The 13,456-nt window shown below is 43.2% G+C and overlaps 1 protein-coding gene across 10 annotated transcripts in view; it reads right to left on the reverse strand.

Annotated features, from left to right (window-relative positions):
- The window catches only part of Slc8a3 (solute carrier family 8 member A3), a 132,701-nt gene that overhangs the window by 7,004 nt on the left and 112,241 nt on the right, over positions 1-13,456 (reverse strand). For 3 of the 10 annotated variants that reach the window (XM_048798584.1, XM_048798582.1, XM_048798581.1), the window contains exons 3-6: positions 12,244-12,350; positions 4,846-4,863; positions 740-864; positions 95-194 (exon numbers count right to left, since the gene is read on the reverse strand). In XM_048798584.1, the coding sequence (XP_048654541.1) occupies positions 95-194; positions 740-864; positions 4,846-4,863; positions 12,244-12,350 (350 nt within the window). Of the gene's footprint in view, positions 1-94; positions 195-739; positions 865-4,845; positions 4,864-9,792; positions 9,897-12,243; positions 12,351-13,456 lie in introns of those variants that run through there. The other 7 variants (XM_048798589.1, XM_048798583.1, XM_048798587.1 and 4 more) reach the window with 6 other exon arrangements.

The raw sequence follows: 13,456 nt of genomic DNA on the forward strand, positions 1-13,456 counted from the left end.
CCCCCGAAACTGGTGAGCCACTGACGGTGCCGTGCTCTTGCTTCTCCTGGGTTGTCTGCTTCTCCCAGCAAGGCCATATTTAGACCCTTCTTACCTGCACTGACAGTGATGGCCTCCATGAACTGGTCCCTCCAGGAGTGGGTCCCCACAACCAAGGCCAGGTTTGTCTTTTTGATCAGTTTGTCCACTGTAGTCTGTCAGGGAGAGAAAAACTTGAACTCATGAGGTTAGAGTGCCCAGAACCAAGGAAGAGCCTGCTGCTTTAGAGGAATGAAAGATGCCCTGCATTCTGGGAGTTCTGGAAGTTATGGATGGAGCAGCCACCTTGGTTTAAATCCTCTGGGGCAATCTTCTACTTGCCTTTTTTTTTTTTTTTTGGTTATGACTCCTGACATTGGATATTTGGAGTGATACAATAGAGAATAGGGTCTGATGTCAATAAACCTTGCCCTACACCACTGAGTTTTAGTATCTTTGTTTTAAAGATACAATTAAACAATTGTGATGATATATCTACCGTCTTTCTAGCTATTCATTCCATATTCTGTATTATTTTTTTTTCTCACAATATTTCCAGCACTGTTGTTTCAGGTTACAAATGGGGAAAGAGAGACCTGGAGTGGGTAAGTGATTTGTTCAGCTTCAACTTCACATATTTAGTGGTGAAACTGGAGCAGAACCCCAGGTTTTCTGCCCCCATCCTGATTAATCTGTTATTAGACCTCACTGATGGCCTGACCTTGAACTCATAGGACTCTTCAATGATGACCTCTAGTTTGGGGTGTTCACCCAATATTGGCTTTCCCATTTCTGCTATCCTCTTGGCTTCCTCTTCCTCCATAGTCAGCTTCCTGTCTGTCACCTCTGCAAAAAAAAAAAAAAAAGAAAGAAAAGAAAAAAAAAAGAAAGAAAATCAAACAAGCTTTAGAACCTTTTCCATGTCCTGGCAATTTAAAGCTCAACATATTAGACATTCGCGATAGGTACAAAACAAATAGCTCTTGGGAATGGGGACTTTGTGCATTTTAGTGCCTCTTTCTATATCGTGCTAAATACTTCATGACCATTGGGCCAGGAGAGGGTTCTTGTAGGCTTGGATAAGAAGTCTGTTTGTATACCTGTGTGGACAACATGACTCAAAGACCTTCTGAGAAATAGCACCAAGTAAAGTCCCCCAAAGCATTCAGTGTGATGTTGGGGAGCTAGTAAAGAAAGTTGAACTCTTGATATTTGACTATTTTGAACAGTTGGGCCTGTTTAACTTCATGTAAGAATTCTTGGAGGCACAATTATCCAAAGGGAACAGCTGGTCCACATCAACATCTGTATCCAACATTGCAGGTTCTCTCCCCTCTGGAAAGGAGAAAGGGGGTTTCTAGGATGTCTACATTTTGTACAAGAGACTATTGTCTTCATGGTGACACTTGGAAGATTTCCCCCCAAATATCATGGTGTTCCAATGAATGATCCTGATATGCAGACTGACTAATACAAATACTTATTCAAACATAAAATAAAGTTCTTCCTTTACTTTCTTTGGAGGCATTCTCTGTGTCCCTCAGCATCTTGACTCATTTACCATTCTCGTGTTGTACAGTTAGACATTTTTTTTTCTGCTTCATCTGGTGAGTCCATTTTAAGACCACTTTATCATGAAGACATGTTTTCTGGATTACAGTGAAATAGAGATTGAATCTTTTTATTCCCCTTTGATTAGAAAATCGCTCTTGGCGGCCTGTTTCTTTCAAAACTCATTTAAACATCTTCCCATCCAAGTCCACATTCTCACATGCAATTAATTCTTTTATTCGGCTCCTTAATTGCTTTCATTCCACACAGTAAACCTCCCAGGGGAATTCACTAGTCCTTGGATAATCTCAAGGACGAGATGGGTCAGAAGCCAGAAGATCTTTTTTTTTCTCTCTCTCACTGGGGAATTGGTGAAGCAAGGGGAGGGGCAAGGCTCAAGTTCTTGAGGTTGCAATGAAAAGAATTCACGGAAAAGACCATAAACCAAGAATGTAAGTTACAAAAGAGAGAGCCTTGTATTTTTATATAACGTTTATTTTTCTTTTTCTTCTTTCTTTCTTTCTTTCTTTCTTTCTTTCTTTCTTTCTTTCTTTCTTTCTTTCTTTCTTTTCTTTCTTTCTTTTAACATAGTATGAATGTTCACAGTCTCTGATTTCTGCACTTGCTGTTTTACTACTGTCCCTGGCATCAAATATAAAAAGCAATCCCAAAATTTCGTGGGAGCTGTCCATGGTCCTAACCCCCCTCTAGTGCTGGTGGCCACTTTTGGAAACAATTATTTCTCAAGGATGTATGTCCTTCTGTATATTTTCAAGGCAGAAGACACCTGCTAGCAACCTAACTTCATTTAATTCATTTATTCTGGTTCTCTGGTTAGTTAATTCTGAAGGTATATCTGTGTGCATCTAGGGTTCTGGCTATGCACAAGGCCAGAAATCATAGAAATCAGTCTGCATGTCACTCTGGGAAAAAACCCTTAGAAAAAGACATATAGATTCCTTCAAAGAATGGAATAGTTTTTTCCTCTTCTTTCAGGGTTTGGCACCATATCATGATGCCTGTCTTAGCAGTGACAGTGTTATTCCACCCCTCCCTCCCAGTTCCCCTATGTCTTACTTTTACATGTGCCATAAGAACTTTAGACCAATATAATGAGCTCTCCAGTGACATAGAAATGTACCTGTATAACCCCTTGTCTAGCTATCAATCTATCCCTGTATCCATCTGGCATGATATTCATCTACCTACTGACCTGTCCACCCCTGTGGTGACAGCCAGTTTTTCCATTTAGCTTTCAGCAAAAAATCTTTTTGACAAATAACCAATGCTCTATCTTTAGGTCTCCTACAACCTCACATGAGGCACTCTGTATTTATCTGTTAATTGATTGATTCACATGCCTCTCTATAAGCTCTGATTTAGCATCTTGGTTTGGCAGCAATTCCTGCCTTTTTCTATTTTAGTAATAAGCATTGCTTTCAATTCAGATCAAGTTAATTTCTTGAGAGAATGTTAAGTCTCCAGCTTAAAATATTATAGTGAGTCTGATCACTTGTTGATGGAACTCCTCAGAACTTCAAGAGAATAAATAACAGGTGATCCTGATATGCAGACTGACTAAACAAACTCCCAGCTCTAGGAATAGGAAAAAAGATAAGTGGGAGCAAAAAGAAAGGGAGGGAAAGAATATGAATAAGATGGAAGATTGGACAAGTACTGGAAGAACAAAGAACTTGCCAAGCCAGACAAGGCTGTGAATACTCTGCAAGTATCCTTACCAAGAAGTGGGGGTGATGCGGCCAGGGCTGTCACTCCCAGGCCCTTGAGCTTGGTGGGTAGCTCGGGATGAACATATTTACTTTCTGTGTCTAATGCTACCAGGCATTTTAGCCACTTCAGTCTATCCTGCCAGGAATAAGAATTTGAGTTTCCCAGTGAATTTAAAGCCTAATCAAAGCCTTCTAAATTAAAGGTCCATGGATTGAAATATCTAGAAAAAGTGTCGTCTCCCCCAATTTTTAGCTTCTAGTGATATTTGAAAGTGTGTTAAAAGTATAAAGAAACTTAAGGTCAATCACAATCTTTGTTGTATGCATATGTGTATGAGGTAGAGGCAAGATCTGGAACAGATGAATCCAAATATCTTCTCATCCCAAGAGGATGAATGAAACGGAGAAGACCCATTGTTATGAGATCAATCCCCCAGGAGAAGCATGACAAATACTGTTGGGTATGGCCCTTGTCCTGTTGGTATAGCAAGAAGCCAAGGAAACTGGAACAATGTTTTTTTTCCCCACAAAAGTAAAGTATAAGCATTACCTACATTTTTTTTTGTTTAGGCTCCAAGGAGGCAAACGTCCTTACTATGTCGATGGCCTCCTCCTAAGCCCAGAGTGTAGCCTGTAGGTGAGTATGACTATGAACTCTTTAGATGCTTTTCCTCTTAAATAACCTTAAAATTTTCTGTGTTCAAAGAATGGATGAGAGATAATACATTCTTTAAAAATACATTGGAACTCTCTTGTGGAGCCCATTCTGCCTGCATCAAGAGTTATGGCATTGCCAGATATGGGGAAATGCTTTCCTATCTGCTCATAACATTGGATGTTTGTGAATGGTTTCTAGTCACACCAGCCCACTCTCAAAATAGGTGTACATCCTACACAGAATCTAGATTCTCCAAGAGAATCTCCACAAAATAAATTCTCTAAAATGTCTATGGGCCACACTGTGCCCACTCCTCTTCCCATTGTTCATGGCACATGTCACTTTAAGGGTCAATGACAAATGCATCAAAATTCTAGTAATTTAGGTTTCATCTGTGATGAGATAGAAGATCTCCAGGATCGGTAAAATTTCAGGTTATTTATAAAAAAATGCTTTTTATGCTCTCACAGCTACTTTTTATTATTTCCTCTTGGATCCCTGGGATCAGAATTTTCTTTTAAATCTCATTACAATCTTATTAGGAGGTTCCAGGTTTGACTTTCACCCTCTCTTCCCCAACAACCTGAGTTACAGATGAATTCAGATGTACAAGTCTACTATCCACCATCTCCTTGGTAAGTTTCTCTTCCTGGTCCCAGAGAGGATCAGCTATGCCTTTAGCCACATGCACGGACAGAAATGATACTCATGGAATTGTTTACTTCCTCACAATTATTTCATGTGGGGAAATAAATCTCTCATTCCTTAGGAGAACCGGTCAAGTTCACTTGAGCCTGTAGTTCCTATTAAGTAAATCAAAGAACACTGATCTTAAACCAAGCAAGGGCACTGGCAAGAACTGAGAAAGAGGGGAAAGACACCTCTTACCTGGAGATAACAGGAGCGCTGTTTGCAAATAGGTACCAGACAAAGGGAAGAAAGAAAAGGAAAGAACATTAAGGTCCCATCTTGAAAGCATCCCCAGACTTTGTTGTGGCTGGCAGCATAAGAAAAGCAATGAGCTTAGTAGGTGAGCGCTGAGGGATGCATGCAAAGAAAAGCAGCACTTGGAGCATGCGCAGCAGCAGTAGCAGCAGCAAGAGGTGTGAGCAGCTGCAAAGGCTGCCGAGAAGTTAAGAGAGTTATCCCCACACCTTCCCTGCAACCTTGGAGAGCTAGGGATGGAGGAATGGGGGAACCAAATGAGAGGAACAGAGACTGAGTAGGTTACTCGTGATCCAGTCTGAAAAGAAGAAGTGAGAATCCAGTTATCATGAAAACTAGGTGGACTGCAACCTGCTAGAGGAGCTGGCTCATCAGTGGGGAGTGTGTCCACGGGGCTTGAGTGGGGCCTCAGGGAACCAGGTAGTAGTGTGCAAGAGTGCAATGGTGCCCGATTTTATGAGATCTATTCCTAACCTGACAATCAGACTATCTATGATCTGCTCTCCAGTGCCCATAGGTTTCCATGGCCACGAAGTGCATCTGAGCTACCACGTTTATTTCTCCTAAAAGAATGAGTTAGTGAAAAAGATAAGTCCTTCAGAATGTTTTCCTGAAATGGTTTGTCTTTTTTATAGATATGTCCTGGAGGTTAGGGTCATGGACATGGACTCCTATCATTTTGTGTCACCTGGGTCCATTAAGTCCCCGCATCTAATAGTGTTCAGTAAAGTTTTGTTTTTCACCATCTATTTTTGCAATCATCTTTTCCATGGATGCTGCATCTATGGGGGGTGGCCTTCTCTTTTCCAGAAAGGGCAGGTGAAATCAAAGTCCATATATTCTGGAGAAGAGAGACTGTCAGAGAAGAGAGGTGACAAATGAAAGTTCCCTAGATGGACTGGGACACTGAGCCAAGATATAACCAACACAAGTTGTCCCTAGTCTCTGAATTTATATACCTTGAATTTACAGCATTTATCTGAATTTATAGCATGGTACTCATGCTAAACTCTTTAAGACTTCAACATTCCTCCAAAAAAAAAAAAACTTATGACATACCATGCTTTTATTCTGATAGTGTCTTAGTAAAGCCCCTCACTACTTGGTGCTTGTCAGATAAGTCTGGAAACACCCTTCCATGATGGGTGGAAGGAGTATGTGTATGTGTGGTGGAAGGGAGTTGTGACTTATTTTTTCTAGGAATCTCTAGGAATGCAACTCAGGCCTGGGATCTATCATCCCATATTCATAGCCACTGAAGACATGTGGACCCAGAATCTGCACACCATATAAACAGCAATTGATTCTTCCTGATATCTTCCATTTAGAATTCTAAAGAAGTAATGGATCGATGCCTATCTTCACTACATTGAGATAGAGAATAAGAGAGCTTGTTTATTCTGCTCCTTCCATGGGTTTGCCTGGGAGAGCATCTCCTGTTCCCCAAGTTCCAGTGAAGGCTGGAGATCCCAACACATGAGTATACCCAGGCAGGACACACACCAAGGAAGTTCTTCCAAAAAGGTCCTAGTGCTCTGGTTTTCACTCAGATGTCCATTCCAACCCAGGCTCATTCCTAGAGCACAGAGAAGGCCTGCCATCAGCTGGAATTGCATCATTCTCTGGCCATTGTCGGCAGGAATCTGAGACTTCCCATTAAACAGCTACAGATGGGTCTGTGAGATCCAGGAAGGATTTTGAGTGATGCAATACCTTGAGGGTGTTTTTCCTGTTCCTGCTGATGAGAGAAGCTGGAGTGGAACTTTCTCCTGTATTGGCCACCAGGGTCAGCTTGAGAGTCATTTAACCCTGCTCATACACTCCAGGCACAAACAGAAAAGAGTATAGCTCTGTGAGTAATTAGGAAGCAGCTGGGGTATTTGTCTGGGTGCCCCTACATGTGGGAAGAGGAGGAACAAATAGGCCCAGTTATTGGAGGGTAATGTTTTCCTTCCCCTCCTGAGACTTCCAGTGACCAGGTCCAGGCCCAACAGCCCTGAAGAAGCTGCTCACTGCTGCTCTCAGAAGCCAGTTTCGTAGACTCCAGGACTTACTCCACTCTAGGGCAACCATGTTTACTATTTATCCTTCCTTTTTTCTCTACCACAGATTGTTCAGAGCTTTTAATACCACTTCTGAAGTCTGTTTTGTTTGCCAAGAATATAGTCTTCTATTTCAAATCCTGTCCTTTATTTTAAAAAAATGCAATTGTCGTCTTGACCATGCAGAGAGTATGTCATTCTAAATGCCTAGGACTCTCCCATACAGCAGTGATAATGAAAAGCAATTTCCACTGTACTGTCTCTCACTCCAAGAGCAGTAGGGAATTCTGCAAATCAGTATGGGTTTTCATTTGATTCTGAGTCTAGACAATCTGGTTTTATGACCTTTCACCTTATGGTGGTCTGATGCCAATATATAAGAAGAACTGGAAAAAAAACCCCAAAAAACCCTGAAAGTCAACTCCCTAGGCCATAGGGCAGGAGGCGGAGAAATTGACAAATTTTTTATTGTCTGCTTCCATCTTAGGATCTTGGTCATTGAGAAGATACGGAGGTACATCCCACAGAGAGCTTGCTGAAATATTTGCCTTCTCACCTATACTCTCCCTCAAGAGTAGATTTCACCAAGGCTTTGCTGATAACTGACAAAGAATCCAGTGTAAAAAGGAAAGGTGTCCTCAAATGGGGAGTAGCTATAGGTATTTGCATTTGGCCAGGTCTCTGGAGAGCAGAAGACCTATCTTAGGTCACTTTCTGTCCTGCAGTTGGTAGAGGTTTTAGGGGAGGGAGAAGAGAAGACTTTATTTACTGTTGGAACAAAGGCATAGATGGTGTTCAATTCTTTCCTCCTGGTGGAGCCTCTGCCTTCCTTCCAGCTCCCCTGTATGATCCTTTGGGCTGCTTTGACTTTTACCTAAGTAGCTGGAACTGTGGAAATTGATGATACTAGCTTACAATGGCCTCAGGTATTTGCTAATTCCAACCAATCATGAAGAGGTGGAATAAATGCACAAGGGAGGTGAGAAGGAAGTAAGGAAGGTGCTGACACAACTTCTGAGAATCTCCTTAGTGGCAGGAACTGGACGATTGGCTGAAATTCAGTGGAATGGCACGAGATATGCTTTCTCTCTCTTTGGCAGTCAGCTGATGGCAGCATCTTATTAGGTGATCAAGAAGAAGGTAAGCTATGGAAGATCCAGGGGGTGTCTACCCGTACACCACCAGATGTGTCCAAGCCAGTATGGCACAGAATTGGTTTAGCTCTTCAGGTAGTCCCCAGAGGATGGAAAGAACTGATCAAACAAACAGGTCTGAGAAGAGCTATAGATGAGCCTTGGGAAGTGCTGCTGCCCAATCCTTTGGGTCTGTTGGCTTCTTGCTGTTCCTTGTTACACGAATATGAAGTGGTTGCAAAATGATTGTCCTTTTTGAACGGGTGAATTTCACTGCTCCGTTCTCCATGAGACTCCCAGCAGCATCTCTTCCCTTAAGGGGAGTACCAAGGTCCTCCTCTTGGTATTTCCCTAGAGCATGCTTACTCATTCCCACATCCATTTCTCTGACTCTTTCAAAGGGGTAGCTTCAATCATTTTCTTCAAGGGGAGAAACACTTCCTTCCTTCTACCCTGGTTATAACATAATCAGCCCCTTAGGGATAAACCACTGGCAGGTATGCTGAGATGCATGTCCTGAGGAGGAGGAGGGGCCACTTCTCTAGTGTGGGATAAAGGTTATTTGAGGGATTTAGGCAATATCCTCACTTGTGGATGCCAAGCTAAGGTAGGTGTACATGAACCATCCATTAGCTGTATTCAATAGCTACCCTAAGAAACCAGCAGCAGAGACTACACCATTTAGAGTCCCTTCGATTAGTAAATCCATAATCAATCCTCTAGGCCTACTTAGAGTCAGTTTATTTCCAGGGCTTACTGGCTAGGGGAATTTTCACATCTGGACTTACTTCTTTTCTCTTGAAGACTATCAGTTTTTTTGCTTTAAAGCTTGTATTATCCCAAAGTAGCTTGAATTAATTAATTAATTAATAAATTAATTAATTAATTCAAAGAGGGGTAGAATGTGGTAGATAGGATGCTGGGGGGAGGAAGAGTAGCTCAGGATTCCAGGTTGCAGGACTGCCTCAGGAGCCAGCTCTCTCTCAGAGAGCTCCAGAAGCCTCTGTATACCTCCCCATGCCACCGTTGACCCAACTGGGAAATAGCCAGATGACACACTTACCTCCATGAAGGGCAGAGGGGCCCATGGGCCACTCTTGCAAGTGAATAGCCTGCCAAGCATTCATTAGAGGTCGAAGGATGCAGCAGAAAACTGTCAAAGCATCATGGCAACGTGAGCCCCCACCCCCATCCCCATCCCCCACCCTCCCATATTCAATCCTGGCTAGAGAGTGAGGGGTGGCAGGGTAAGAGGCAGGGAAGGGGCACAGGCATGCAGCACATCACATTCCTTTCTTTTTCTTCTCCTCCCCACCCATCAAGGAGTCTTCCCAATCACAGGCTACGGTATGGGGTGGGGTGCAGGGGACAGTGGTAACTGGATAAGTGTAGCAACACGTAGAAGTAACTCATCAGGGTCATGAGGAGTTGAGGCCCCAGTGCTGCCCAGAAGGTGGGAAAGGAGGACTTTGGAAATAAACTATGGCTAAGAAGGCAGAGATGAGACCGAAACAGGGTGAGAGCGAGAATACAGGAGGGAAAAAGAATTAAAAAGTCCATTGGCCAAAAGGAGAAAGGATGAGGAGGAGGAGGGAAGAAACGGGGTGGGGGGAGAAAAAAAATAGAGTTGCTTTTTTCTTTTGGATTGTTTAAAAAAATTCTTTTTTGCTTTTTTTGGTTTGTTGTTGTTATTTTGTTTTTAAAGAATCTCACACCTGATATTCCACGTTCCATCCATTTCGGTTCACCAAGGGCAATGAAGAAATTCTCTTGCCTTTCGTATTCCTCCTCATCTACTATTTTAACCCTTATGGTTTTCCTGTAGGGACAACAAGAGAGAGAGTGTGTCGACTGGGTGGGCAGGTTGGTCGGTCACCTGGAGCATAGCCTTTAAAATCATTCCCCGTCACTCTTGGCACATGCAACCCTGTCCCACCACGGTGGCCTTAGATAGGACTATGGTGGATTGTGATGTTCTCATATAAAAAATGGTCTTGGCTTTTCTTGTCTCCTTGATCACAGTTGTTCTTGTGGGTGAGAGGGAAAGGGAGCCAGGAGGCCAGGACAGGTGGGCAAAGGGAGGGGCCAGGAGGACAGGAAGGAAACGGGGAGGGAGATTGGGGATGATGGTGGGAGGAGTCCTTTTAGGTCCTGCTGAGGGTTAGTAGGAGGTGAGTGGGGCAGCACATTCCACAGGGTGTCACATGGTAACAGTGCCATTTCTTTTAGGCTGCAGGTCAACTACCTGCCTGTTGGGATGACGCAGAACCTTCTACCACAGCAAATACGTCTGTGGAACCCAGGACTTATATCTCTTTTTTTGTGTCTGTACCCACTTCTCACATGAGTCTCTTAAAGAAAAATTTAAAAGGAAAGGTATTTATGAGAAAGGTAGAGAGAGAGAGCAGTGGGAAAGAATGGGCATCAGAAGTCTATTGTCTTTCTCATTCTTTATTTGATAATGGACTTGTGCTATCAGAATAAACAAATACTAACCACAATATGATACAAGAATCCATTATATTTCTACCTCTATTGCATGGGGTGTTGGTCCTAAGTCTGGCTTCATAAAAGCTGATTAACTTGGGTTTGGGGCACAAGGTAGTGAGATTTCTGTTCATCTCTGGCTATCTTAAAGAGGCATGGTGTCTTTTACAAGCATATCATTCAGGGAAGCAAAATTTCTTGAAAGTCATTACCCTACAAAGACTGGCTGGAGGCTAGCTCAGGCTCACTGTCACCTGGAGAGGTTGGGCATATCTGTCTCCTGGTCCTTCATGGAACCACAATGGTGGTTAGCAGGCCCAATTAGTGAGCTGGAATTATTATTTTCTGAGTTTTTTTGGGGGGTTGAGAGGAGCAGTTGGCTGGGACCTAAATTCTCTCAAAGTGCAAAGAGAATGAATGAATGACAGCTTATATGTGTCCTCAGATCCTCTGATATTCCTGTGATATTCTAAAGACATGCTCTGCCTTGCTACCAGTAAAGTAGTAAAATGATCTGAGCTGTTTTTTTGGGCACAGGACTTGATGTGTGTGCGTGCATGCATGTGTTTCAAAAGTACATCTTTGATGACCTCTGGGGCCCTTTCTTGGACACCATTTCATACCTTGCTCCGTGAACCAAAGACAATACTCACTGTTTGTTGAGCCATTTGGGGGTGATTTCTTCTCCTTAGATATGGGGTCCTGGGCTATCTATAAGATGTGAGTGAGACTGTTTTTCTGCCACAGAGACAGGAATCGGGAGCTCTGCACCCATAAGCCTGGCCCAGAGGGACATGATTGATGACTTGGCCAAAGAACGTTGCCCCCCAAATCTAGTAGCTGCCTCCTCCATGGTATGATCTAGATGGAAAAGATTTCCTGCTTAGTGGAGGCCATGGGATGTACAGAGTCGTGTAAGTTGAAGGCAAAGGACTCCATCCACTCTGAGCAGTTCTATGAACTTGTTGGAGAAGCTTCCCTGAAGATCAGAATCCTCTTGCCCACTACTCCAAATCTGCCTGCACACCTAGCTGCTCTGAGTGGGAAAGTAGAGTAAGGCAGGCAGATCTTTGACGGAGACTGGTATTTCCAGCTCAGTCAAGGTCAGGGAGAGAACTAAGTCTTAATAGTAGGGATGTGGCAGGTCAGATGGCTCCTGAGGCCTGTTTGGGGAGTGGAATGAACCAAGACCCCAAAAACACAGATTCTCAACTTTTGAGGACTCTAAGTTCAGCCCTGGGAATAACTGTCCCCGTCAATCTGTGCTGAGTCTCTTTCCTGGTGTTGCCTCTTGCCCGCCTCTGTGCTGCTGCCCTTTCTCTTTCCTGTGCTCTGAGTCATTCAAGAGAAGCTGAGAATCCACATTCCATACTTCTGGGGCTTGGGCAGGGGTCTCTCTCTCTCTCCCTCCCTCCCCCTCCTCAACCCAGAAAAATTGCCATTGGTTCTCGAGCATCCCTTTTCTGGATACCATGTGACAAGTTGGCGGGTGTTAGGAGAGAGCTGGGAACAGAGAGAGAGGACAGAGGAGAGGGAAAAGTGAACAGAGAACAGGAAAAGAAGAAACAGGGAAAGAGACTCAGGTAGAAGAAAGAGAAGGAAGAGGAGAGAGAGGGGTTATAGAAAGGAAGAAAGGAGAGAAGAATGTTAATGTTAGTGTGGAGGACAGGGTACTACACCTTTCTGAAAACTCATATCCACCATGCGGGGGCCCATCATCTGAATGAAGTAATTCTTGTTTTTCTCATACGCCTCATCATCAATTACCTTGATGTGAATCGTTTTGCTGTGGATGGAAAAATAAGTATCATAAGCCAGGAGCCGAGTGGGGGCAAACCAACCAGGAGAAAAAACAGGAAGAGAAGGAAACAGCAAAAAGATGCAGAGAAGTTCAAGTCTGCCCCAACACCACAGAGGTGGTGGCATGGGGGAGAGTGACTGCCCAGGGCCCCCTCCAGACTCAGTGGGTTGCTCATGTGCTTCATATAGCTACACTATGTGACCATACTCAAAGACTGGAGGGAGCTCGGGCTTTATGGTCAAAGGCTCTGTGTTCTAATTACGGATGTGCTGTGTGATCTCAGACTTTTTTTTTTTTTGGTACCAGGGATTGAACCCAGGGGCACTTAACCACTGAGCCACATCCCAGCCCTTTTTATTTTTTAATTTTGAGACAGGGGCTTGCTAAATTGCTTAGGTCCTCGCTAAATTGCTGAGGCTGACTTTGAACTCGAGATCCTCCTGCCTCAGCCACCCTAGCCGCTGAGATTATAGGTGTGCACCACCGAGCCTAGCTCAGATGAATAATTTAACTGATACACAAACAGGATAACAATGCTTATACCATCCTTGGGGAACTTTGAGCAATTGAATAATACACAGGAGATACCTTCTAACCCCAGTAGTTACCTGCACCCACAGATTGTACTGAATCCTCCATATGCTATGCTTTTTTTCCCCTTATGCATACCTATGACAAAGTTTAATTTATAAGTTAGGCACAACAAGAGATTAACAAGAACTAGTAATAAAACAGAATAATTATAACGATATAATAAAAGGCATTTAAAACTTATGAGTTGTTTTTCTTTTCTAGAGTTTTCTGTTGATAAGGAGCGGGGACTACTGTATATCTATAAAGGCTCAGGTATTAGCACCTTCCCATAATGTTGGTTTCCTTATCCCTCTTGCTTTTGGAACTAGGGAGATTTGTTTGTTTTACTTTCAAAACCAGCTGATACTAATTTAAAAGATTTATTTTATAGAAAGAGCAGGAAGAGAGGACATTCCAGGACCAGACCCCAGACCCCAAATGGCCTTGGGAATCTAGGCCTAAAAAAGTCCAGCTATTTTACCCTTTCTGTGGGGCCATGACAATCAGGGAGGGGCCTG

This window comes from Marmota marmota, unplaced genomic scaffold (genome assembly GCF_001458135.2).
Source record: "Marmota marmota marmota unplaced genomic scaffold, marMar, whole genome shotgun sequence".
Lineage (NCBI taxonomy): Eukaryota > Metazoa > Chordata > Mammalia > Rodentia > Sciuridae > Marmota > Marmota marmota.